Source organism: Cryptomeria japonica, chromosome 2 (genome assembly GCF_030272615.1).
Source record: "Cryptomeria japonica chromosome 2, Sugi_1.0, whole genome shotgun sequence".
In the NCBI taxonomy this organism is placed as follows: domain Eukaryota; kingdom Viridiplantae; phylum Streptophyta; class Pinopsida; order Cupressales; family Cupressaceae; genus Cryptomeria; species Cryptomeria japonica.
Window position 1 is genome coordinate 315168806 of NC_081406.1, and position 24025 is coordinate 315192830.

Here is a 24025-nt window from a genome sequence, read left to right on the forward strand (position 1 = left end):
ATATCCCGCTTCATGACAACTCCTACATCAGAACATTGGGCTGCAGCGAGGCAGATCCCGCGCTATGTCAAGGGCACTTCAGACTTTGGTATCCTTTATGGATGGAACTCATCGGTTATACAGATTCGGATTGGGTAGGCTTTGAATGATGACAAAAAGTCCACATCCGAGTATGTCTTTAGTTTGGGCACATGTGCTATCACTTGGACCGGTGAGAAGCAGTAGGCCGTAGCTCTTTCCTCGAACAGGTGCTATCACTTGAACCAGTAAGAAGCAGTAGGCCGTAGCTCTTTCCTCGACGGAAGCTGAATATTGAGGAACGGTTAAAGCAGCTTGTGAGGCAGTTTGGCTTTGAAGGATGCTTTTAGACATCCAATTGTCTCAAGCAAGTCCTACACCCCTCTTATGTGACAATCAAGGGGTGCTGACACTCGCTAAAAATCCAGTCTTCCATGAGCGAACCAAGCATGTTGAGCTTCATTGTCACTTCATCCGCAAGCTGGTTGAACATGGATCCGTGGATTTGCAGCATGTTCCTACCGAGGACTAGATTGCAGATATCCTCACCAAGTTCCTACACTTGGATAAGTTTGTTAAGTTCAGGGGGCAACTTGGTGTAGTAGATAGATTGACCATCAAGGGAGGTTGTTAGTATAATATCTTTGTGATATCTTTCTATTTTAGTTTAATGGTCAAAAATTGTAAATCTTGTAGATATTAGATTTTTTCTAATTCTTATGATTGTTTCATAGTAGAAACATCGTTCCTTTGTAATCTATAAATGAACGTTTTGTTCATTCATTTAATTAATTCAGCTTTTACCAATTACCTCTTGTAATAAGAAGTTGCCTTAGTCCATGCATGCTTTGCTATGCTGCTGGACACATCTCAGAGCTGTTTTTCTTAGTGAATCATGTTGGTAACATGTCTGCAATTCGAATGTTTTATCTGATTTTCAGAATATTGTTAAATTGAAGTTTGATTTGTAATCTTTGGCAATGTCCTATGAAGCTTGATTGAGTTTTAGTTACAATCTACTATTGCTATTTTATGTCTTTATGCACATATATTTGTTATATGTTGATTATTATCATGAAAACAAACTGAAGCTAAAAAACAGCAAGTATTCTTCATTGGTTTAATATTGCGTTGTACAGTCTTCAAAAATAAAAAATCAGGGGTGAACATTTCAGTACTTAAATATAAATAAGTTAAATTACTAATCTAGCTTCATGTTAGAACTGTCTGTGTAACCCATGATTTTTAAATTTCTCACCACGAAGTTTAAGGCCAGTTCTTGGTTTGCCTACTGAAATGAGTAAGTGTCTTCTGAACAATTTTGTTATGATGGCTCTGCTTGATAGACATCTTTACAGTTGATAGCGCTCCTTTGAATATACATTTGACTATATTAATATAAATTGTGGTTTTTAAGGTGGGCGGACTCATTGCAATGGCAGCATCTTTTTATTTTTTGTCTCAAGGATGGACCATGGCAAGCTATTCACCATTCAATATCCTTTGCAATTTTTTTGGTCTCTAGTGCAATATAAAAGTGAACAGTAATGTCAAAAAATTTCAGTGGATGTGTCATGTCAGCATGGCAGGTCTTCTCGCAAAAGAAAGGATAAGTATTCACCAAGTTTCATACAATAGATAATGAGGATTCTGAATCAAAGTCTCAAAAATGTTGTATCTGAGGAAATTTGTTATTTTTCTTGGAATAATCTGCTTTGAAAACTTAACTCTTAGTTACCAATAAAAGAAAGCTCAGGGGAAGATGTGTCTATGTATGAGGAAGGTAAAGTTGGGTTGCATAAGATGATTGCTCCTATTATTGCTGGAGTTCTATCAGCCTTGAGAAGAGTGATTGCTCGGCGTGTTTCATTGAAGGTTTGTTCATCGTTCTTTCTTATATTTCCTGTCTTAAATTTGCAAAAGAGATGAGTAGATTATCTTCTAGGATGAAGGGAATTGATTCATGGACATCAACTACAATATTTGTTGTTTGTCCTTTCAGACACAGCAGAAGAGGCGGCTTCATGCTGTAACTATTGCTTCTGCCACTTGCTTTATATTTCCTTTTGCTATATGGCAGTTAACTTTAGTAAGTTTCCTTGGGTCCTTACTACATGTTTTTTCATTACATGCAGAAAATATGCTGGCCTTCGTATTTTTATAAGGCATGCAGCATTCCATTTTGACTCAAACCATGCCTTTTACTTGATTCTTTTACAGGGGCCAAATTTAGAGAAAAGTGAGCATTCCACATCTCCTACCTGGGCTTATTTGAGCACCATTTTATTTGGAATCGTGCTGATATATTATGTGGATTCATTTGTTGAAGACAGGTATTTGTTAAAACCTTGATTTAGTTTTCTCTGTTGTGATTTTATTGGAGGTGTTTAGTGTATAAAATCATACCCTGCTGGTTTTGTTTGACATTTGCACCTCTTTCATGGTTAGTTTAACTGTGTCTAAATAATCAGTAATGTTTTAATGTTTTTTTTGATTTGTTTCCTCTATGACTTGGTTCTTTCGTGCTTGTTTTTTGTTAATATGTATGGTGTTTATCTAAAGTCAACCAGCTTGCTTGACTTCTTTTCAGTTTTTAACAACTTTATTCAAAACTTTCCACAATCAATTTTTTTAGCTAACTTGTCCTGTTTTATATTTCTTTCCATTTTCCTTTTTATGAGCTCTTTCTACAAAGTCACAACTTTTCTGTTTTAGTGAGCTGAAAGGCAGAGAGTGTTTAATGGAATAGCACAAGTCTGATTGAATTTAATCAGCATTTCTGAACAACTTCATTCAAAAGTTTCCACAATAATTTTTTCTAGGTTACTCAACTTGTCTTGTGTCATATATCTTTCCATTTTCCTTTTTATGAACTCTACATGCAAAATCACAACTTGTCCCTTTTAGTGAGCTGAAACGCAAACCGAGTGTTTCATGGAATAGCACAGGTCTGATTGAATTGAATCAGCATTAGTGAACAGGGACCTAGATTTTTCATCAGAACTTGTCCAACTGAGTCCAAAACAAGTGGTAACCATGCTTCTCCATCTTTAGGTTCTTTAGCTGTAGCCGCCTCTGCAAGGCTGAACAATTTGAACTTCTTCTGCTAGTTAATGCTTCCTTCTCAATGTATAACATGGTTTTGTTGACAAATGCAGCTACAAATTTATTGACCAAGTGATCATTATGAACATTTGATTTCTGGAGACCTCATAATATAACATGACTTGTGGCAACCTTTGTACAGTAAATGGAATCCTGTGTACAATCTTTATTCTGCACTAATGGTGATTTACAACTCTGACTGATGATAAAATTAGGTTTGGCCCCTTTTGCGATATTGGTTATTGTACTCTTGTTTCCTTTCTCAATTAGTTTTACTCAGTGATCATTTTATCTTTTTCTGTTGAGGCGGAAATAATAACAATATCACCGACTAATGAGCATGTACTTCAGGGCAGCTATATGGTGACTAACACTTCTATGGCGACATATTCCTGTTATGCATGTTGGTCTACATGACACTGTGTGGCCTTTTTTCCATTCATAGCTCATAGGCAGGATGAAATGTAACATCCTTATGTCCACAAATGCACATAGGAAAGTCAAGGGAAGACCGTTTACTACTCAATTGATAAACAACTATCTATTGCAGAGTAAACAAATTAGTACACATAAATGATTTATACCAGAGTTGCAGAGTATTTTCAACAGTCTTACAGAATGGTATCACGGATGTTTTTGTTTTGTGTTCTTATACAAAAAAACGGAACAAGGGAACAATTCCAATATGTGGCCTCTTTCCTTGACTACAAAATTTCTATATAAACTCCTTGATAGTTGCCAAGCAACACAACTGTCAGCAACTACCAATGCTCTTTATTTGTAACTTCCACAAGCCGAAAAAGCATTAACATACCTGTCGGTGGTAATCAGAGGTGTAACATAACTAATAAAATTATACTACCTACAAAGATAGAATTGCTGTACAAATCTAGTCGTGTGGTCAAGAGATGGTCTTCTTCAGACATCAATTGCTGTGGCTGTCATATCCACGGGTGTCTCAATGCTCTGTCAAGGAAATATCCTTTCCATCCAAAGATGCTCAAATGTGTATCAACAGCCTTGGGTAGTCTTCTATTGCATGCAAAAACTTTCAATGATGCAAATGGCAATACCAGGGGAGTAATTTAATGCCCTTCTCTGTGTCCATGATTTGCATGGTGGATTAATGAAGCCAAAGAGAGAGTCTTGTTCTTGTTGTAATCCGTGGAGAACAGAATAATAATCTTTCATTGTTGGTATGCATTTCTAGTGACAAATCTGGCCTATGTAGTTTCAAGCATGATGTTTCCAAAGTCTTTATCAGAAAATATTGCATTCTATTTAAAAGTAGGGATTTCTGTTGGTATGAAGCAAGCCCTAAATAATGCCTCGTTCATCATGACAACATCTTCTGTTTAAACTTTAAACAACTGGGCTTATGGATGAGAGCCAACGTGAATGTGCAGGGAGAAATCTACAGCAATTAGGACCCTTTGCTCGATATTTTTTGAAATTATTTGCAAAGGAGAACAACACCAAGTCCTTCACAAGCCACCTTATGTACTCACCAACTGCTTCATCACATTACAGTGTCAAAAGTTAAAAAACAGTTGAAGAATTTAAAGCCAATTCAAGTAATGGTGAATACCACCAAAATCTCATTTCTCATCATGATAGCTGGAGCAATGACAGATAAATTCCTGCCTTAAAAGGAGCCCTTCATTTCTGTCCAATGCTATAAAGGAAGGCCAAGGTTTGTGCCAATGTCAAAACTTAGGTGAGGGTAGAGGACCTCTCAAAGTCTGTAAGAGGAAAATAACAAGCAACACAATGTTTCAATCTTATTCTCATCCTTTTAAAATCAGGATATCAAGTAGGCTGCTACTATTTGAAACTACGGACAATGGCCTATTCCAATTGATAATAAGACATCCTAGGGCTCCCTGAGCTGCAGTCCCAGCCTCAACAATGACTGATGAATTATCCCACCCTGCTATTTACTTCTATCCTTTGCTTTTATTAGAGGTTCCTCCCATGTGAAACCACTTCCACTCATAACATATCCCGCTTCCATCCCTTTGTCCATCAAATTCAGCCTCAAGGAATCAAGGCTCTTGCTGATTTTTTTGGCATGTCCCATGATTTTTAAATTCATTTCCCATGCCACATCAACATTTTATCCCCCAAATGCCATGCCACAACCTCCCGTCCACTTTTGCTCCTCAATCCATGCAAGACTCTCCTCACTTCAGTGACACTCACATTAGGTGAGTTAAAATACCTATCTGGCAGGTACTCAGCCACCTTTTTCCTCTACCTGCAAAACCAATGTTACATGACTTCCAAGGACAATACTTCCCAGTACCCCTCATCATGTTAAAGGAAAACCTGCAACTTGCCCAGCTTCCATTCTTAAGGCAGTTGAGAGTTTTGTATCCAGTTTCTTAGGCATGCCAAAAGAAGTATGAGAGAGTGGTCTAGATGCCCTGGTCTCGCTCAACTGTATCCTTAATCTTATTGCAAGCAACACACTACTTGTTTTATACAATTAATATCAATAGTACCACACAAAGGTCATAGCTGATGTCTTATCTAAGGACTTTGGAATGCGTTGGTATGCTAAGCTCATCCATGAAAGAGGATACAATATTGCCCCACTAAAGTAGCAAATACTGGCCTCAAATGGTCCAATATAATTCACTAGATCCACCATCCCCAACCAAATCCCCTGCTATAGAATGGAATTGCAATTTAGGCAAAGAACCGCTCATATGGTAAAATGGTGGGTTTGGAAAGTCTATGCGTCATAGTGTTTAATGATGCATTAGCAACTTCACTGAACTTTCCTCATTTTGATCAGTCCTAATGAGAGTTTCAAGCTGTTTATCTTTGTTAAATTATGATCCATGGATTCTTGAGATATGGGATGGGTCTTAGGGACAAGAAGACCAAGGGCTTAGATGTCGGACGACGGGGGGCTGGTGTTGGTTAGAGGTTTGGTGGTAGAGCCCCTAGTTGGGTCAAAGGGGCCTCAAAAACTTGCACATGCCATTTTCACAATTTAATCACTTTGTTTTTAATTTTTTTGCAACACCAAGTCCTTACTATTTCCATTTCTTGGGAGTGATTTGGAATGAGGCTTAGATTCCTATTTATAAGTTTTTTGTGGCTCATTAGGTTGTGGGTGGGGCTTATAGATAATTGGAGTTAGGGTTTGAGGCAGGAAGGTCCAAAAAGCTTTTTGATTTTTTCATTGATTTGCCATGGGAGATGTTTGGGAGTCTTGGGTGTGGCCAAGAGACACTTGGGAGTCTATTGACCATCTCAGGGTCATCTTGGAGATTCGGGAGTGTTCCCAAACCATGGTGACTTCCTGGAAATGTCCTATCTTTGAGGGAGATATCCCAGAACATCCCTGGGCTTGTGGTGGTGGTGGTGTGATGGAGGGGGAATATTTCCCCGAAGTCCTTGTGTCTCTGAAATGTCTGGTTTGTTCTGGTGGTGGATGTGCCCATGTCGATTAAGGCCCTTGTAGTACTTATGTTGCTTTGAGGGCTGAGAAAAATCATTCAGCATATTCTCTCATTAATCTATCTTATACCATCTGCTCCTATATTTCCTTTCCTGTTATAACTGAACAGCACTGTAGCAAGATATTCACATATTGCTCCTGTTACTGCAGTGCTGATCTGAACTGTCTTTTGGCCTGCTTTTTGTTGATAATCTTCTTTTCCCACAGTGTTTTTGTTCATTTCTTGAGTGAGGACTTGGTATTTTAATTTCCTTTTCAGCAACATACCTTCACCTTAAAAAGTCTGTGACTCTGTGCTATGCATGAATGAAATACTTTGTTTGCATGTTAGCACTACATCTGGAGTTTAAAAAGTCGTGGCTGAGTCTTTTTCTGGATGTCGGTCTTTCTCTATCACAGTATTGAATATTCTTGTCCATCATGGTGTAAAATGAGGACAGCATGATCTCCTTTTGCTTTAAAGGCCACTTACAGTCTCTGGAGTATATCCATATTTTTTAGTATTTTACTATTTTGTGGCTTGTAACTCCTATTCCAGGTTCCTCTAGGTTAGAATTTATATTTGTTTTCAGTAAAGATGGTTGGATCATGTCAGGGTTTATTTTTGTCAAGTCTGTTGCAATTGTCTACTTCATATGTATAATTTTCTTTTTAAAAATGTTGTTCTATTATTTTGGGCTTCTCTCATTTGAACCCAGGTTTTGTTCTGTATGTTAATGTTGTGTTGCCTTCACCTCTTTGTTTATAGGCTTGATTTTGAGATTACCAGTTTGCTTACTATTTTGTTAGTTTCTTTTCTGCCCAAGAATTGTTGAGGCTCTTGTAATATTAAGGTCTCGACCACATATAGTTTATATTTTGGTATCAAAAGTTTGAGAGTTAGTGCTTCCTCTCCTATATAGGAGTGCATGTTGCTGAATGATGGCATTGTAATAGTTTAATTTGATACTGCTTCTTGATCATCTGAACAATCATTGTGATTGCAGATTACATGTCATGGCTTCTTCCCCAAAGCATCTTATGGTCACTGGAGGATGTATCATTGTTTTTGAGATTGTTTACAAAATGGACTTCAGCCTTATAGGATTTCTGATTTGCACTACAATTCTGGGCTTAGGTATGTTTATCAGAGAAAATAATAAATGCAATAACTATTACTCTAGTGTACTTCATTGGGTAAAAAATTAAAATGAATTACTGCTTTGTTGCACTCTAAAGTCAGATCCCATGCAAGGAACTTTTCCAGTGCTTTTAAACTTAGATAGCATGCTAATAGATGCATTTGTTTGAGCTACCAATAACTGTAGCTATAAATATTCTGTCTAGAATACTTATTGTCTCTACTTTTACTGCACGAAAGTAGGTGGCAAAAGAGTTGGTTGTGATCATTTCTGTGTAGTAGCTGAATAGAAATGGCAACATGATCTGCTTCATTTAGCTAATTTGCAAAGTCACAAAATTATTTGTCAAGTTAAATCCATTATCTTTTCTGCCTCATGCAAGAAAATATCCAATATACTTTTTTTTTGAAAAAAATTGCTAATGAAACCACAAGAAGAAATTAAGTTAATGAGTATGCAAACAGATATTTTCAGCTATCACAGATTTTGATATGATTTTGCAACAAGGTTTGTTATGCTGTTGCGAGTCTGATTTGTTTACAATATGCCCCTCTTTTAGCTGTGATACAAATTCGAAGTGGCAAAGCATTTATAAGAGCAAGCTACACTTTACCAGAAATAAACTTTCAATGGAAATACATCAAAATTACCTTGAACAAAGCAATTACAACTGATTACAAGTCTTCTGTAGCAGAATAAGAGGTATAGCAGCCATCAGCAATCTTCACTGTCATCTTTCCACCATCAATATTTCGCCTCCCAGCTGTAGCAATAGACATTCAAGACATTCCCCTCTGTTTAGCACTGTCAAGGGTTAAGGAACTAGCATTCTACAGGTCTGGGAACAAACTTCAATCTTTCCCACACAGGCTGAAGCACTAGAACAGGGGTGATGGCCCTAGGAAATCCATTGCAACTCCAAAAATGTATTTGTCACACCAACAAGGGGCTGCAAGTGATACTGCTATGCTGTACGCCTTCTTTAAATTGGAAATACTTCAGAAACTACGTAACCAGGTCTTGGAGTTTCACGCCAGGCATAATCAGCAAACCCTTAATGGTACAGCCATCCAAACCCAAACAAATTTTGCAGCAACACCTTTAAAACCACTTATAAACATGTCACCCAGCCTTGAAAGGAAAGTCTTTGACCAGCTTGACTAATTTTCTGTTCTTTGTCACACCTTATGAATGAGGAAAGGAAGTACCGTCCTGCTAGGGCTTCAGCAGCAATTGTAATGTACGACCAGTAGAAGGAAATATCTGAGAAGCTTCAAAATCTCAACCCAAAACTCAGAATAATCATGAAAAACAAAACCTCAAACTTGCAATCAAAAAACCATGACAATATTCATTTTTTTTGAAATCCTGAACTGGAAACCATTTGAAAACAAAGCTGATTCCTGTTTGAAATCATTCCAACCAGCTAGGGACCATCTCTTAAATTCAAAATCAATGATTCGATAAGGGTTTTTGTCATCAATCTTTGGAAGAACTCTCAGTTCAATTGGACAACATCCTGTTATCTGTGCACTTCTAAATAATCCAAGTGAGAGCCCCATACCTCCTTTAATAGAGTTGGAGGGAAAAAAGAGCAATTTCAAATTCAAAGTAATTCATCTTCCCTCAAATGTCCTTTTGACAATTTAAAATTTAGTCTAAGTCATACTTCCCTAGGCATCCACTTGAGGGGACATAATGTTACTTTATAAAAATATATCATTAAAAGTAAATAATAAAATATTAACATTATAATTTTAGTGCATATTTTAAATATTTCAGAACAAATTGTGGAAAGCACTGCCAATCACTAGAAACCAAAACTGATCACGTCATGTGGTAACTGAAGCTGAGAAGTGATGTAAAGTGCTAAAACGAGAACTTATTGAAAGTAAGTGTGCTCTCCAAGAAGTGTGGAGAACAACTTAAGAGGCCAGAAACACTTTTGAAAGTGTTGCTGCAGTCCTGGATACCAACTAAGCTCCAAACTACCACCGAATGCCAAGAAAACGTGAAACCAAGCTCCCAAAGAATATTGGAGTTTCCTTACCACCATCGAATAGCCTAGGAGAACTCAGGAATAGGCTAATGGCCTCACCTACTAATTAGACCTAAGAAGGGGACATTACATGTTACGAGCCATTGGCATCAACCAAGGAACAAAATGTGGGTTCTAACCAAGACACTAAAAAATGCAACTATGGAGAATAGATAGAGGGAATGAACATCTAGGCCCAAGCCAAGGGGATTGGCCAAGGTCAAGTAGAGGAGGAGCAATGTTGTATTTCTGATGGTGCTAAGGATGGAAATCCTACATATGAGTAAGTATTTCTATTCCTAGGAGGAGAATCTTGTAGACAAAAGGGAATGATGAATGCAAAAAGATATGTACCAAAAAGTCACATAATGGTGTTTGGCAGGGCTTGCAATTGTTAGGACTTCGAAAAACATGATTGACAAAGAGTGAGCATGGCATGCCCATCAATTGGGTAGGTAGAGGTTGCCTAAACTTAATGCTGATGGAAAAAAGGATTTTATTTGACATTGTAAATAATGCGTTACAATCTAGAAAGCTAATGGAAAAAAGGATTTTATTTGACATTGTAAATAATGCGTTACAATCTAGAAAGCTAATGGATGATTATTATTTGAGAGCATGTATGGCTATTCCCAAAAGTTGGAGGCGTTGAAATGGTGTTTAAGTTGTTGCACAGGGACAAATAGATTGTTTTTGAAATATAAAACACATGACAAGGTAAAATGATAGTGGGAAAAATGACCCCTGAATCTCCGTAGTGGGGAAGATGAACCCTAAGTCTCTGTCTGAAAAGGATCCCTATATCTCCATAGTGGAAAATGACCCTTAAATCTTTGCAATGGAAAATGATCCTTGAATTTATGCAATGTTGCAAAAGGGCACAAAATTTCGCAATTTCTTTGGGAAACATGTTTTTTTGCCTTGACAAGTTTTGAAAATGCTCCAGAACTACAGTTTGAGGCATGCAATGCTTGATCTCACACCAAATCTTGGAATTAGCGCTTGCATGAGTGGATTAACAACAAAATCTCCAAGTTCAATTGTAGATTTGAATTGCAGCATATTGTAATGACAGAAAATGCCCAACTTGCATACTTTGTGCTATTTGTTGAATTTGACAACTTCTCCTCACAACAACTTGAATTTTGATTCTCTTGTACTTAAAAGGGGGTTCAACACGATTTTTGAATGGGCTAAAAAAGGTTCTGAGGGACTTGAGAAGACTTTGGGCAGTGACGTGATTTTTTTGTGTTTTATTGTTTTGTGTACACAGTGAATGACTACAATTTTCTCTAATAACTATACAAACTTTTATCTGAGCATATATGAATATATGTTCTCATTGTATTTTGTCTCCAGTTTGTGATTCTGTATTCTTTTGAGTAAAATAGTCAAGTATTATGATGTTCATTAGTGAACATTTGTTGAACCTGTGTTATTTTCATTGTTAGTCTTGTTCAAGCAACATTGTAATTTCTTGCATTGAAGATAATAAAGAATATTGCTATTATAGAACGGATCTTAAAGAAGGATCAAACTGTTAGCCCTTTGCAGGTCGAATTATTACAGGTTGATTATTCTAGATTGACCATTGGACTATATTAATTATTATGAATGAATGTGTATGTTACATTGACTTTGTCACCCTAAATAGGCACCAATTAGTAAAGTTTCTCCCATAGCCTCAATTGATCATAAAATGATAAATCTTAAATCGACCAGTTTTGTATTTTTGTATATGTTTGAAATACTCGTATTTGAAACAAACTGATCACAAGGAGCTTGCATGTTTTAAAAATTAATTCACAAATCCTTGTCATAAGCATATACGAATCAATTTGCTAGGTGCTGAGTTATAGATCTATTGTCTGTAATGTCCGTACTAGGTTTAGACCTGTTATAACCATAATTAATCTATTTCTATGTACTTATGACTTGAACTAACTTGATTAAGAGACAAGTCTATCTTAATGTGAATCAAATCTGTGATATTCTTTCTTTCCTTTGTCTATCAAGTACTTGCTAATTTATCATACTAGATAATTGATCTTATTCTGATTCATTATAAAACATTTACATATTTATTAATAACTAGTTATATGAATTATTTTGCATTACTGCAGAACAGTTTCTAAGAGATATTATAATAATTATTATATTAATATGTATATTTATAACTATAGAAATGTATATTTATAACTATTATATTAATATCTATATTTATATTATTATTAAATTCTGCATATGATCATTATCGAGCTTCCAATCTTAGTCATCATATTGAACACATCACCGTGCATGCCACCAAGAAGGGAATACTGAATCTTACTGACAATTATTATATAGATAAATCTATTATCCTTTTCAGAATTGAATATAAATAAAGGAATTGAATTATCTTATCCAATATTTATGTATCTTCTAATTACCAAATATTTAAATTAATAATACCATCCCTACCTAAAAAGCAATAATTATATCTACTGGGGGGGTAAGGACAGACAGATATGACCATAGTTGAAAAACTCGGACCAAAAATTTGGACTCGGACTCGTGAAAGACTCGGCAAAAAAAAAAAACCGTAGTTTTACAAAAAAACATAAAGAAATTAATGCATTTAGAGAACATAAGAGCCATAATTGAAACATTACACATGTCACATACTCATAGTTTCAAACTTTCAACTCTAAAATGTATAATACCAAGATTTCTTCAATGCTAATTATGCTTTTATATGGAGCCTAATCAGACTCAGAGGTTAAATTTTCCCTACTTCCATCAGCACAATTTCCCCCTATATTTTTCGACGGGGGTTTGGTGGCAGGGCCCCCAAGTTGGGGTCAAGGGGCATCACCGAAGGATCCTGAAATTTGACTAAGTCTGGAAAATTGAAGAATCCTCCAAAAACTAGATTTTGTATTATAACTCCTGGAGGTCCGAAACCACTCTCAAACATCCTCACTTATACTTAAATGTTATATTCCATATATGAATCCTGACGGAGAGACCAAATTTTTTCACATGTTAAACTCAATTTTAAAGCTTGCATGACTTTTTTTCTGGGTCGCGCGAGTCCTGGCAAAAGACTCTCGAGTCTTTCAGGTGGACTCGCCAGGACTTGCCTCGCGAGTCCTTGGCAAGTCGACTCGTGGCTCCCATGGACTCGCGAGTCCGTGGCGAGTCCACGAGTTTTAAAACTATGGATATGACCATGCGTCAGATCTGGTCTGCCACTATTTAAGAAATTAAGAATGACTGTCATACGTGTTGCAGTCTATATAAATATTACTACCAATATTCTGCATTCAATCATTATTAGACTTCCTATATATTAAGCATACGTATTAAACACATCCCTGTGCATTACTGTTATAAATCTAGTAGACATGTTAATATATGCCATGTATTTCTGAAGTTATTGGTGAGGAATATATATATAGTCTTGATATAATATGACTGATTATTATTTCTTATGTTTGATTCAATATCATCCTTCTGTGCCACTAATATTTCATCTGGTTAGAGTTTAGCATACTTACCTGGGTGTTCTATTTCAGAATCCGAATTACTTTTCACTCTTATCTGTGATGACTGGAGTGCTGTTGTGCATACAGGTGGACTGAGCCGATATATCATTATAAATGCTGTGGATACTTGTGAAATCAATTGAGTTCCTATCTAAATGTATTTGCACACAGTTACAGGTCTGCTCCTAGTACTCGCGTCTGAACGCTTTTCTGGAATACTATTCTTATGACCATGCATTTGAGCAGTCATGTATCTGATTATAATGTCTGATCGTTCTTCCCGTCTTATCTCCATATAACCATACGATGATTGAAGGAGAGGATATGTCTCAATATGCTGCTGTGTCTGATCTTGATCTTTGTGCCCCTGCGATATGGGTGGATGCTGTTCATGCTTGCTTAATCCTTCTTACATGCGTCAAAGGTCTTGGAGAATGGTGGATACACCACCTTCGTTTCCCCTCTTAGCACCCAGCTGTGTATAAAATATATTAATCCCCATTCCCTTACATACCCATCGATGGGGTGTGATACGAAGAGTTATGCTTTTATCATCACATCTTTTGCAAATAATTAACCAAGCAATCTTAGCCTTAACTAATTACTAATGATCGGATTGCCTCCATAATCTTTAATAGCACCTTTTTCCTCATTCCTTAGTCCAAGAATCGTATTCAACATGATATTGTGATAACATATCTTGCTTTAAGTATATATTTATATATTTATTATTTATTTTCTATGATTATATTATTAATTTATTTTTATTTGAATATTTCAGGAATATTTTTAGTAATAAATATTAATATATATTAATTAAATAATAATATTTAATAAATAAATAAATTTCAAATAATAATTTTTTGTTATTATTATATTAATTAATAATAATAATTACTTCATTTAGGATATATATAACGATCAAGGAGGGGACATGACATTGGCATACCTACACTCAATATCATAAAGGAAATCCACCTAGGTTTTGCAGAAGACTGAAGTGTAAAGGAAAATACAATTGAATGTATTTCTTGTTTGTTTGTGTAAACCCTAGCAGCTTTGAGCATAAGAATTAGGCAAATCTTTAGGAGTTACTGGAATACAAGCTTGGGAACCAACAAGTAGAATGAAACTGCTAGTAAGTTACATGAAGTGAACACCCTATTTATAGACTGAAAAACATTATGAGAATGATTGAAAATCTTATCTACAGCTGCCAATTTGAAATTTTCAGCATGCTTCAAACCAACATTAATATCAAGTGAGGCACCTTTATCCTGCACATGTCTCTCAACAAGATCATCCTCAAACTCTACTTCATAAAGTGGGTTATACTTATTATAAGATTTCTCTGCTTTCATCTCAAAGTGTAATGTCCCCGTCAAAGTCACCGTCAAATTAAGCCTAGTTTGATTTTAATAAAGTGAACTTCCTAAATATTATATTTTTGGCATGATATAATATAATAGTTCTTTTTCAATAAAGATTAATGTTAAATGCTTTAATCTACGGAGTGGTTCCTTACGGGATTTTAAAAAAAAAAACTGTTTGTATATTATAAATAAGCCTGGCAGATAGAGAGGAGGCACGGGAATTATATACTAAGTAATGTTCCAAGTAAAAAGGGATAATCTGTGAGATATCCAGTATACAATTGGTTTCCTTTCGCCAGCCATTGGCCTATTGGAACGAAGCCTCAGGACGCAGAGTGCAGTATGAAGATTTGATGATATTGTTCATACAAGTAAATAGCAGACAGGCGTCCAGGAGTTGGAAAGGAGTCACGCTGTTCCCACCCTTTCCCGAATAATTCTGAAGCCATTCCTCGTATGCGAGAGAGAGGCCGACATCGGCGAAGTTGCTTAAGAAACGTTGGTCCACTTTGCAGAGAAGGAAGACCGAGTTACGGGCATACTTCCGTGTCTACCACGCAGCCACTGGAAACTATTGGGGGTTGCGCAGGACATAAGTGGTGGTAAACCACGGTAGCATTCAGACGTGGGTGCTTAAGCAGGAGTGCGGGCAAGGAACAAACCCGATATCGGGGTAAGACTTGTGCTCCCGAGAACATCAGAGAACGTAGTGCTGGGTGCAGTCTACTCCATGGAGAGGCGTATTTCCAATAAACCGTGTGAGATAGGGTTCACCATTCCGCAAGGCAAGTTTCAGACTGCATACTTGATAACAACCTTCCACATGATCTGCGAAGACAGCTATTGACAGGTGCACTGCGATTTCACTTGAATGCTCTATAAAAAATTATCTTGTTTTGTACAGTGCTGAATGCTATTTAGAAACTATCATATTTACAAACATAACTGGGAACAGTACATAAGATATTCTCCATCCAGTAAGGTTCAAACCACTAATTAAACTACACCAAACTGGGAATAAATATATATTACAGACACATTAAATCAGGAATTTTACACAAAGGGTTGATTATCAAAAAGTTGAAAGTTACTTTCAGCAATTTGTTTAAGCCAATCTTCCCCATGATTTAACTCTTCTTCACAAGGATTCTCTAAGTCATTTTCTTCATGAAGCCTCAAGTACTCTTCCTCTACTGTTGCTTTTGAATTTCATCTTCATCATCATTTGTTTTTGGTTGTAGCATCTTCTTTTCTGACTTTTCCTTTGTGCTAGCTTCTTCATTTATAAATTATTGTAGTTTCAGGATCCACTTGATTTCTTTGATGTGGAGTCTTTTGCTCTTCTTTTTTCATACTTGGTTCCGTATGTTTGAGTTTTGTAACTATCTTTAGATACTCCCTTTTAATGTTTGGGTCCTTCATTGGATTAAATAGTTCTTGCATCAACTCACACATAGACTTAACAGTTAACAACTGTAGATATCTTTTCAACTCCGTTCTAGCAACTGTCAAAAAGTGGTACTGACATGAAGCCACTCAAACTGACAACAATTACCAGAACTCTGTTATGCGACTATTGAATTGCAACAAGTGTTGGCTTAACCAACAGACTGGCAATATCAGCAGCTCTTACCATTGTAACGACCACCCCTATTTTTTTTTTTTTTTGGATATTTCGACTAAATAATCAACATGCAAACTTGCAATTATGGAAAAAGTGCTTCTTATTAAAGTCTGATATTAATTTTCAAAACACACATCACAATTGTTACAATTGTTCAGAAAATAATCCCTCACAGGGTGGTGACAACACAAGTAAGGAACACTCATATGAAATTCCAGCATTAAATAATAAATACCTTGGAAACAAGGGTGAAGAATACAGTTACAGATCTGAAAGGTCATATAGAACCGGTTGCAGGACCACTACTATCATTTGCAAGACGTGGTGGCCATGTCAACATATGAAAGATCCCATCCAATCCCTGTAGATCACCCTCAATGGTTGCAAACAGCTACTATGAACACCTAGATCCACAAATCACCTTCAAAATGCAAAAGAATTGGCAAAAATTGGATTGCCACAAGTTTCCAGTCATACCTTGGTACTTAATGGCACTCTTTTTGTTATCAACCCAACCAAATACCACACCAAAATGTCACCAAACACTAGAGACTAACCCAACACTGTTCTTTACCTTCAAAATGATGAGAAATGACATACTTCAAGTCAGCAAATAGCATTCAATCCTACCCAGCATGAATAGAGGACTCCAAAAGGACTCTGAATGGTAGTCAAAATGAACAATGTATGTCTGATACACTCAGCTCCAGCTCTGCTACAAGTTTGCTTTGCAAATCTGAGTGAGCAAGGTCTGAAAATAGACTGTCGCAGTCCCAAACAGCAAGAGGAACCACTGAACAGTCACCAAGCATGCATAAACACCTCCCAAGGGCAGGAATGATCACCAAACCAAGTCAGCAAACATCTAACAGCCTCCAATCCAAAGACAAAGTCAACTTAGGAAAACTGGAAAGTTTTTTCAGTCATGAACAGCAACAAGGGCGCTGGAATAAATAAGGGTGATTTGCCTAGAAAATCAAACTCCTCACCAAAATGTTTTACCACCCTGAAAATTGTTGCAAATGATGCAAATGAGCTAGGTGTCCTTTTATGGCTGGAAATAGCCCTCAAATCTTAGGCGACCAAGCCTTAAAATCCCTGCTAGGCAACACCAGAAATATCCTTGAATGGTATGATCCACATACAAATTAACCCCTGCAGCAATAATTATCCAAATCCACACTCAATCATGTCGCCCAGGCTCAAGGAGGACGTCCCAAACAAACTTTGTTGAGTTTGGCCTCTTGTCACAACCCCACAATTAGAAAATGGTAGTATGGCCTTGCTAAGGCTTCACAAGCTATCGTACTTGTATGGCTAGCTTTGGAAAACCTTAAACATCTTCAAACACCACAAAATCTTTTTCAAATAAATTAAACCAAAACTTCAACATATATCGACAAACCTGAAGTCTTTGCAAAAAACAACAAACTTCATTCAAGCTCCAATGTAATTTCTGAAGCAAAACCAACATAAACCAGCCAGGGCGGGTCTTTCTTACCAAAACCAACAAACTCAAGAGGGTTTCATCCTCAAGGGTTGTTGAGGAGAACAAAAGTTCTCTTCAAAATGTAGAAGCAAAATCACATTCATTAACAACCAGAACAATGAGCCCTCAACCTCCTTTTATAAACTTTTTTCCTTATTTGCTCCAAAACTCCCTTCAAACAATAAATCAACTTTATGGAACACTTTTCACCCTTTTGAAGAATAATAAATTTTTCTCATGAATAAAGTCCCCTTTTGAAGGCATCCATTAGGAATAACTTTTCAACACCTTTAAAATGAGTTATAAAAATTAGTTGACCCTTTTAATATTTCTAACATTAGACAACTTAAGTGAAATATTAATTAAATAATTCAATAGTATATCCTAGTTGCAGAAAGCACCCAAATGATATGATTTTGTATTTTGATCACATCAAAGTGATATTGAAGATTAGAGACAATGATCGGAGGCATTCAGGTGACTTTCTAAAAATAGCTTGATCCTCCAAGAAGTTTGGAGAGCACCCAAAAGGTCAAAAAGCATCAAAGAGATCACTCTAACCAATTGAACTCAAACCCAAGAACAATGCCCTACAAGATTGATCAAATGTTTCTCCAAGAAAGTTGGAGTTCTTTCTAACTAACCAGTTAGCCTCTAGAAGACTTGGAAGCTGTCTAAATGTGCATGAATTGGATAAGCACCAAAAGGGGACATTACAATGATTGCAAGGTTTGGAGTCCCAAGCAAGTTGATCACAAGTAGTGGAAGGTGCTTCAGGTCAGAAGAGTTTGTTGATTTCTACTTTGGGTATGGGATTAATTTGTCATACTCATCTCCCTACCATTCACAAGGGAATGGACAGACAGAATAAAGAAGATGGTAGGAAATAATAAGAAATCGTGGGATTCAAAACTGAGGTTAGGTCTATGGTGTGATAGGGTTACATTGAAAAAATTCACAGGAAAGTCACCTTATGAGCTGGTGTATGGTGCAGATGTAGTAACATTTGTAGACAACATGTTGCTTGTTTACAAATTTATCCAAGAATATGATGATGTTGAAGATGTAATATGTTGTAGGATGAAGTGTCCCACCCCAATCTGCAGTTCTGATTTTTTTCTGAATTTCTTTTGGTTTGGATGCTTGCTGGTCTTTTTTTGTTTTTTCAACATTTTTTCTGATTTTTTTGTTTTTTGTTTTGGTCTTTTCTGATTTTTTTGAGATTTTTTTGATTTTGGAATTGAAAATGCAATACAATAATAGAGAATGCTGAAACGAAATAGAACAGCAAATATATACATACAATAGAAGAAATTTATGAGCTTTATTTTAGTGGATTTCACACTTACATACCCTAATCAGCTGATGTAACTATGATGCAAATTCTGGAACAGCAAATTGACCTTGAAGAGCTTGGAATTTCACCCAAGTATGATGCCCCTGGGTCTGATCTGCGTTATCAGATTCATATGTGAACTGATCAGCCTCTCTGGAGGTCTGAAACCCTACGTACCAGCTAGGGTTTTGCTGGAAATAACCCCTAAATGGTGTGGCCAGCTGAAAGAGTCATTGGGATGCTGATGTATGATGATAAACAGCCCAGGTCTGCTAATTTCTCCTCTAAACCTGCTCTTGATCCTTGCTGATTTCTTATTTCTCTTCACCAACAGCCTAAAAATGAATTCTTCCTGTAACCCTGCTGACGGAAACCTGTAAGATTACCTTTGGGTGATCTTCCACACCTGTAGGCACTCCAAAACTTTGAGAATTTCTGGTCCCAAAGCCTGATTAATCTGCTGAAAACCCTTGTCTTCTCAAGCAACCTCCAAAACTTCCAATTTTCAATGCCAAAAGAATGAATAATGCCTTCCCCAAAGTTGCATTTCTTTCCTCAAATGGTTCGATCCATTTTAGGGCTCCACTCTTTTTTTTTTGAACGGTAATTAGTATTTGTATTGATTCAAAAAAGAAATGTACATTTCATGGTACCATGTCCTCAGATTTGCATATTGAGGCAAATTTCAGGTCAGCCATTTACATCCCTTACATCAAAATGCCAAAATTGCAGTCCCCTTTCCCATCTACACCTATAGCATATATCGACAGAAATAAAAAAAAAACCCAAAAAACACAGAACAGGTTCCCCCACCTCCTACCCCTCTTCCACCACTGCTTTGCCTTTGTCTCTCTCTACCACCATTGTTGCTGCGTTTTGGTTCACAATCTCTGGTTCAAATCGGCAACCAGAGGGCTCACCTTGCAGCAGAACACGAACTGTCCTTGTCCTCCTCGGTCCCGCAGGTCTTCCTCGTTTACGCATAGGAGGAGCCGACTTTGCCTTCAAGACCTGATAATTCTCGTATGGTCCCCATTTTGCTTGCTCTAGTCTGGTCTCCCAAGCAATCACAGATGCAATGTATGATTTCACCCCTTGCATCCTGATTTGGGCTGTCACCCTTCTCACTTGTTGCAGTTTGCGCTCCATAGAAGAAATGGCCTGAGAGGAGGTGTGAATTCGCTAACATGAATCCACACCCCACCTGAGCATGCAAACCCCTCCTTATCACGCACCATTGCCAACAAACTCTCCATCCGCACCAGCCATTCTTTCCTCACACACCTGTTCATGATTTCCACTACCGTATTTCTTGGTTCCAGCTCAAGGCACCACGCCATAAACATCGATGCAATATCCGCATTGGTGCGGTATCTGAATTCCCCGTTCACATACTCCCTGAGCACAATTTTTACTTGCATAATGAAGGTTTGCTCTTCAAAAATGAAGATGTTGGCAAGCTTGTCATCGGTAATTCAGCCCCAAAAGGCCACCTGCTGTTTATTGGTCCGCAGCGAGAAATTCGCCTCCATTCTTCAAACTCTGCACACTTACCCCACCTCAAGCTTCACCAAGACACCATGGAATGTAAATGACAGGTTGTATGTTGTGGTATATAGTCTTCTTTCAATTACTCTGCGTCTTAAATACCTTTTCCAACTTGGCATTACCTCATAAATTTTGGGAACAAATCTTGCATACGGATCCTGCACCGTGAGGGAAATTTTTTGGTTTTTGGACTCTTTGTTATGATCTCTCGTTAGGTTAACATGAATCGGTCATCGCTAGTCATCGCCATTCATCTCTATTGTTGGTGAGATGGGCATCATTCTTTGTACCTCCACCTCATTCGAACACCAATCCAGTGTACTTCCTTCAAGCTCCCACGCTTGACATCGACTTACTTCTTCTCTCCTTGCACTACTGGCATTAATGAGTAATTAACATTCTCCTCACCTTTACTTTGTTCTGCTACCGTCATCCTTCCCTCATTTCACTTGATTTCTCCTTGTCAATAATCTATTGCTTCTTGATTTCCCTCTCTTAGCGTATGGGATACTTTGAATTTTGGGAATTCCTTTAAAAGTTTAATAATGATCTGTATTATCTTGTCGATTTTCCAATGGAATGCCTCCCCCTTCGATATCGCTTGAGTGATGATTTTTGAGTCACCCTCTAGCTGCAAGTATCTAACCCCGAGTCTTTTTGGCATCTGAATAGCCAGCAGGGCTGCATTAGCTTCTACTAAGTTATTGGTGGTAACTCCTAAGCCTTGTCCACACTTTGCCAAAATCATGCCTTCGTGATTTCTTGCCACACATTCTGCTCCTGATTGATCCCAATTACCCCTTGTCGCGCCGTCAAAGTTCACCTTTATCCACTCTTTATCCGGGGGACTCCATTTAATGTTTAATCTCTGTATTTCTTTAGGATCAACCCTAGGAAGCCCATTAACGGGCGCAGGGTTCTATTCTTTTATTGAAGGGTAATACGATATATTTTATTTCATAATTCTTCTAAGAGAATCGAATTTCTGCATACCCCTTTAATTTTATTTAAGTTGTTTTTAAAACAACTTTATTTGAGTCTCCTAGGCATAATTATCCATGGTGGCCCCCTTTCTGGTTACTTTATTAAATTAATATAAATTAACTTTATTTAATCAAGCCCTTTTATTTATTAAAAATAAAATATTATAGTTATCACTTTATTATTTAAAATTGTTGTTTAACAATTATCACCCTACCTCCAAATTGAAAAATGAAGTTGCAACCAGTATCAGTGTGATGCACTCCTAACAAATAGGGATTCTCCTAACAAATAGGAAATTGACCCAAATCATCTGGAAATGCCTGTAAGAACTTCTGCAACACTTCATTGGCCTTCAGGTGGTCAATCGGTCAATTGTCAGCCCCCTCTAAAAAAATAGGGTTCCATCCTAAAACATAGGAGACTGGCTCCCAACATCCAGAATGGCTCATAAAGCCTCCTGCTAAGCTCCACTAGCTCTGGGTGGTCAATGGTGAACTGATAGTCACTCCCTAAAAAATAGGAGCCCTTCCTAAAAAATAGGAAACTGGCTTTGAGCTCTGGGAATGCCTCATACACCTCCCCAAAGTCTCCTGACCCCTCTGAGTAGGTCCTCTGTTGCATTGGCCTACAACAACCCTTGTCGATAGGCTAACCCTGCTAGAATGCATCTGCCTTAGGAAGGGGACATTACATAGGATCAATCAATTGATAGATTTGAATGAGTCAAGAAGGAAAGCTGAAGCAGTCAACTTGAGGAAGCAACGATAAGTCAAATATCTGTTTCTCAAATCCTTTGTGGTTGGGGGCTTATGCTGTCATTAACACTAATGGGGAAAATTCTTATCTTTTGGAGAATACGAATGGAGAATTTCAAGAGTTGCCAGTGCATGCACAATTCTTGGAGTATTATTTCTCCTGTACCGTGCTCGCTTTTCCATGCACATTATTTTAGGCTTTTCCTTTGTTTGGTCTTGTGCAGCTGTGATTGCTTGTAGCTCATAACAAAGTGTTTTTCCTTTCCTATTTGGCGTGTTTGTGTTTGTGTGGTCTACATCGCAGATAGTTTTTTGAATCCTTTCCATACTTTGCCAAAGGATTAATTGTAATGTCCCCATTTTGGGCCCAAGTTTGTGGAAAAGAAATTAATTAATTAATTAAGTTCTTTGCAAATCGTATTTATTAATTACGCTTGTGAGTTTAATACTTTATTATAGTAGAGTAAGTTTACTTGGCAAATGTGATTTTAGAATTATTTTATGAAAACTCCCGTAGAAGGCTATAAGAAAGGTTGGGGAGAAGAAAGGAGATAATTTTTGGTATTGTTTATTTTCTCTTTAAAGATTTGTGTTGGTGGTCAAATTTCTTATCAAAGGGACAAAAACCGAAATGATTTTCTTGGCGGACGAAAACTCGGAAGGTAGTGTGGTTCTAGCTAGGGATAGTCGGTGTGTGGAGATTTGGGATTTGGGGACAAAAAACCTTAGATGCCATTTGAGTGATTTCACGTAGAAGTTGACATTGTGCTGAATGTGAAGTGATCGATTTAAGGTTGCAGTTTGATAATTTTTTGGAAGTTTGCAAGCAACAAAAAGTTTTAGTGATTTCAAGTTTTTGAGCAAAGGTGATTATTTTGATAATATTCCAATTGATTGACAGGGACTGAATATGGACACCATGTTTTTGTGAGTTGATTACTATGCCATTTGTATGAGTTGGGGTGGCAGATAAGGGACCCCCTCTTGTAGTTGATTTAGCATTGAACTTTTGGAGATTTGGAGTGAATACTATCTTTACCTGCTGGGCATAGACTTAGAAAAGGCCAATAACAGATTGCTAGCTGTCATTAAAAATTAGGCTGGGCGTAAGGAGGAAAAAGAACAGGTCATGGAACTAAAGCTTCCAAAGGGCGTAAGGAAGAAAAAGAACAGGCCGTTGGAATTAAAGCTTCCAAAATCAGTCTTTGGGAGGCGTTTGGATATGATTATGCTGGCTGATATCTCCCGTAGAGGGTTGTGAGGCTTTAGGGTCACGTTGTGAGAGAAATTAGAGCTTGTTTGGGGGTTTGAAGTATTTTAGGGAATTGACGTAGACCTGGAACAAACATGTTTGCTGACAGAAATTGTTTCCAGCTTTCAACGTAAGGAAAATAAGATGTGTGGAAGGGTTTTTACTATTGCAAGGGAGGCATTTAGAGTTGCTGTTGGTTCCAAGTGGACATGTGAGTTACTGGTCATCATTATTGGAGTTGCTGGGCAGTGCATGGGCACATGAAGACCCTTCACTTTGTGGCTTTTAGACAGTTAGCAGCGATGTATGGCATTGGATGTTTAGTGTCCCAAAAAGGTCAGCAAATCCATAAAAGAAATGTATTTCTGTGCATTGTTAATGAC

At 37.3% G+C, this 24025-nt stretch overlaps 1 protein-coding gene across 5 annotated transcripts in view; it reads left to right on the forward strand.

Annotated features, from left to right (window-relative positions):
• The window catches only part of LOC131070233 (uncharacterized), a 125759-nt gene that overhangs the window by 44606 nt on the left and 57128 nt on the right, over window positions 1-24025 (forward strand). For 3 of the 5 annotated variants that reach the window (XR_009112298.2, XR_009112295.2, XR_009112296.2), the window contains exons 5-9: window positions 1436-1514; window positions 1757-1893; window positions 2021-2107; window positions 2239-2351; window positions 7582-7712. Coding sequence is in view for 1 of the 5 variants with exons in the window: in XM_058005738.2 (XP_057861721.1) it covers window positions 1436-1513; window positions 1759-1893; window positions 2021-2107; window positions 2239-2351; window positions 7582-7712 (544 nt within the window). In the remaining 4 variants the exon portion in view is untranslated. The remainder of the gene's footprint in view (window positions 1-1435; window positions 1515-1756; window positions 1894-2020; window positions 2108-2238; window positions 2352-7581; window positions 7713-24025) is intronic. The other 2 variants (XM_058005738.2, XR_009112299.2) reach the window with 2 other exon arrangements.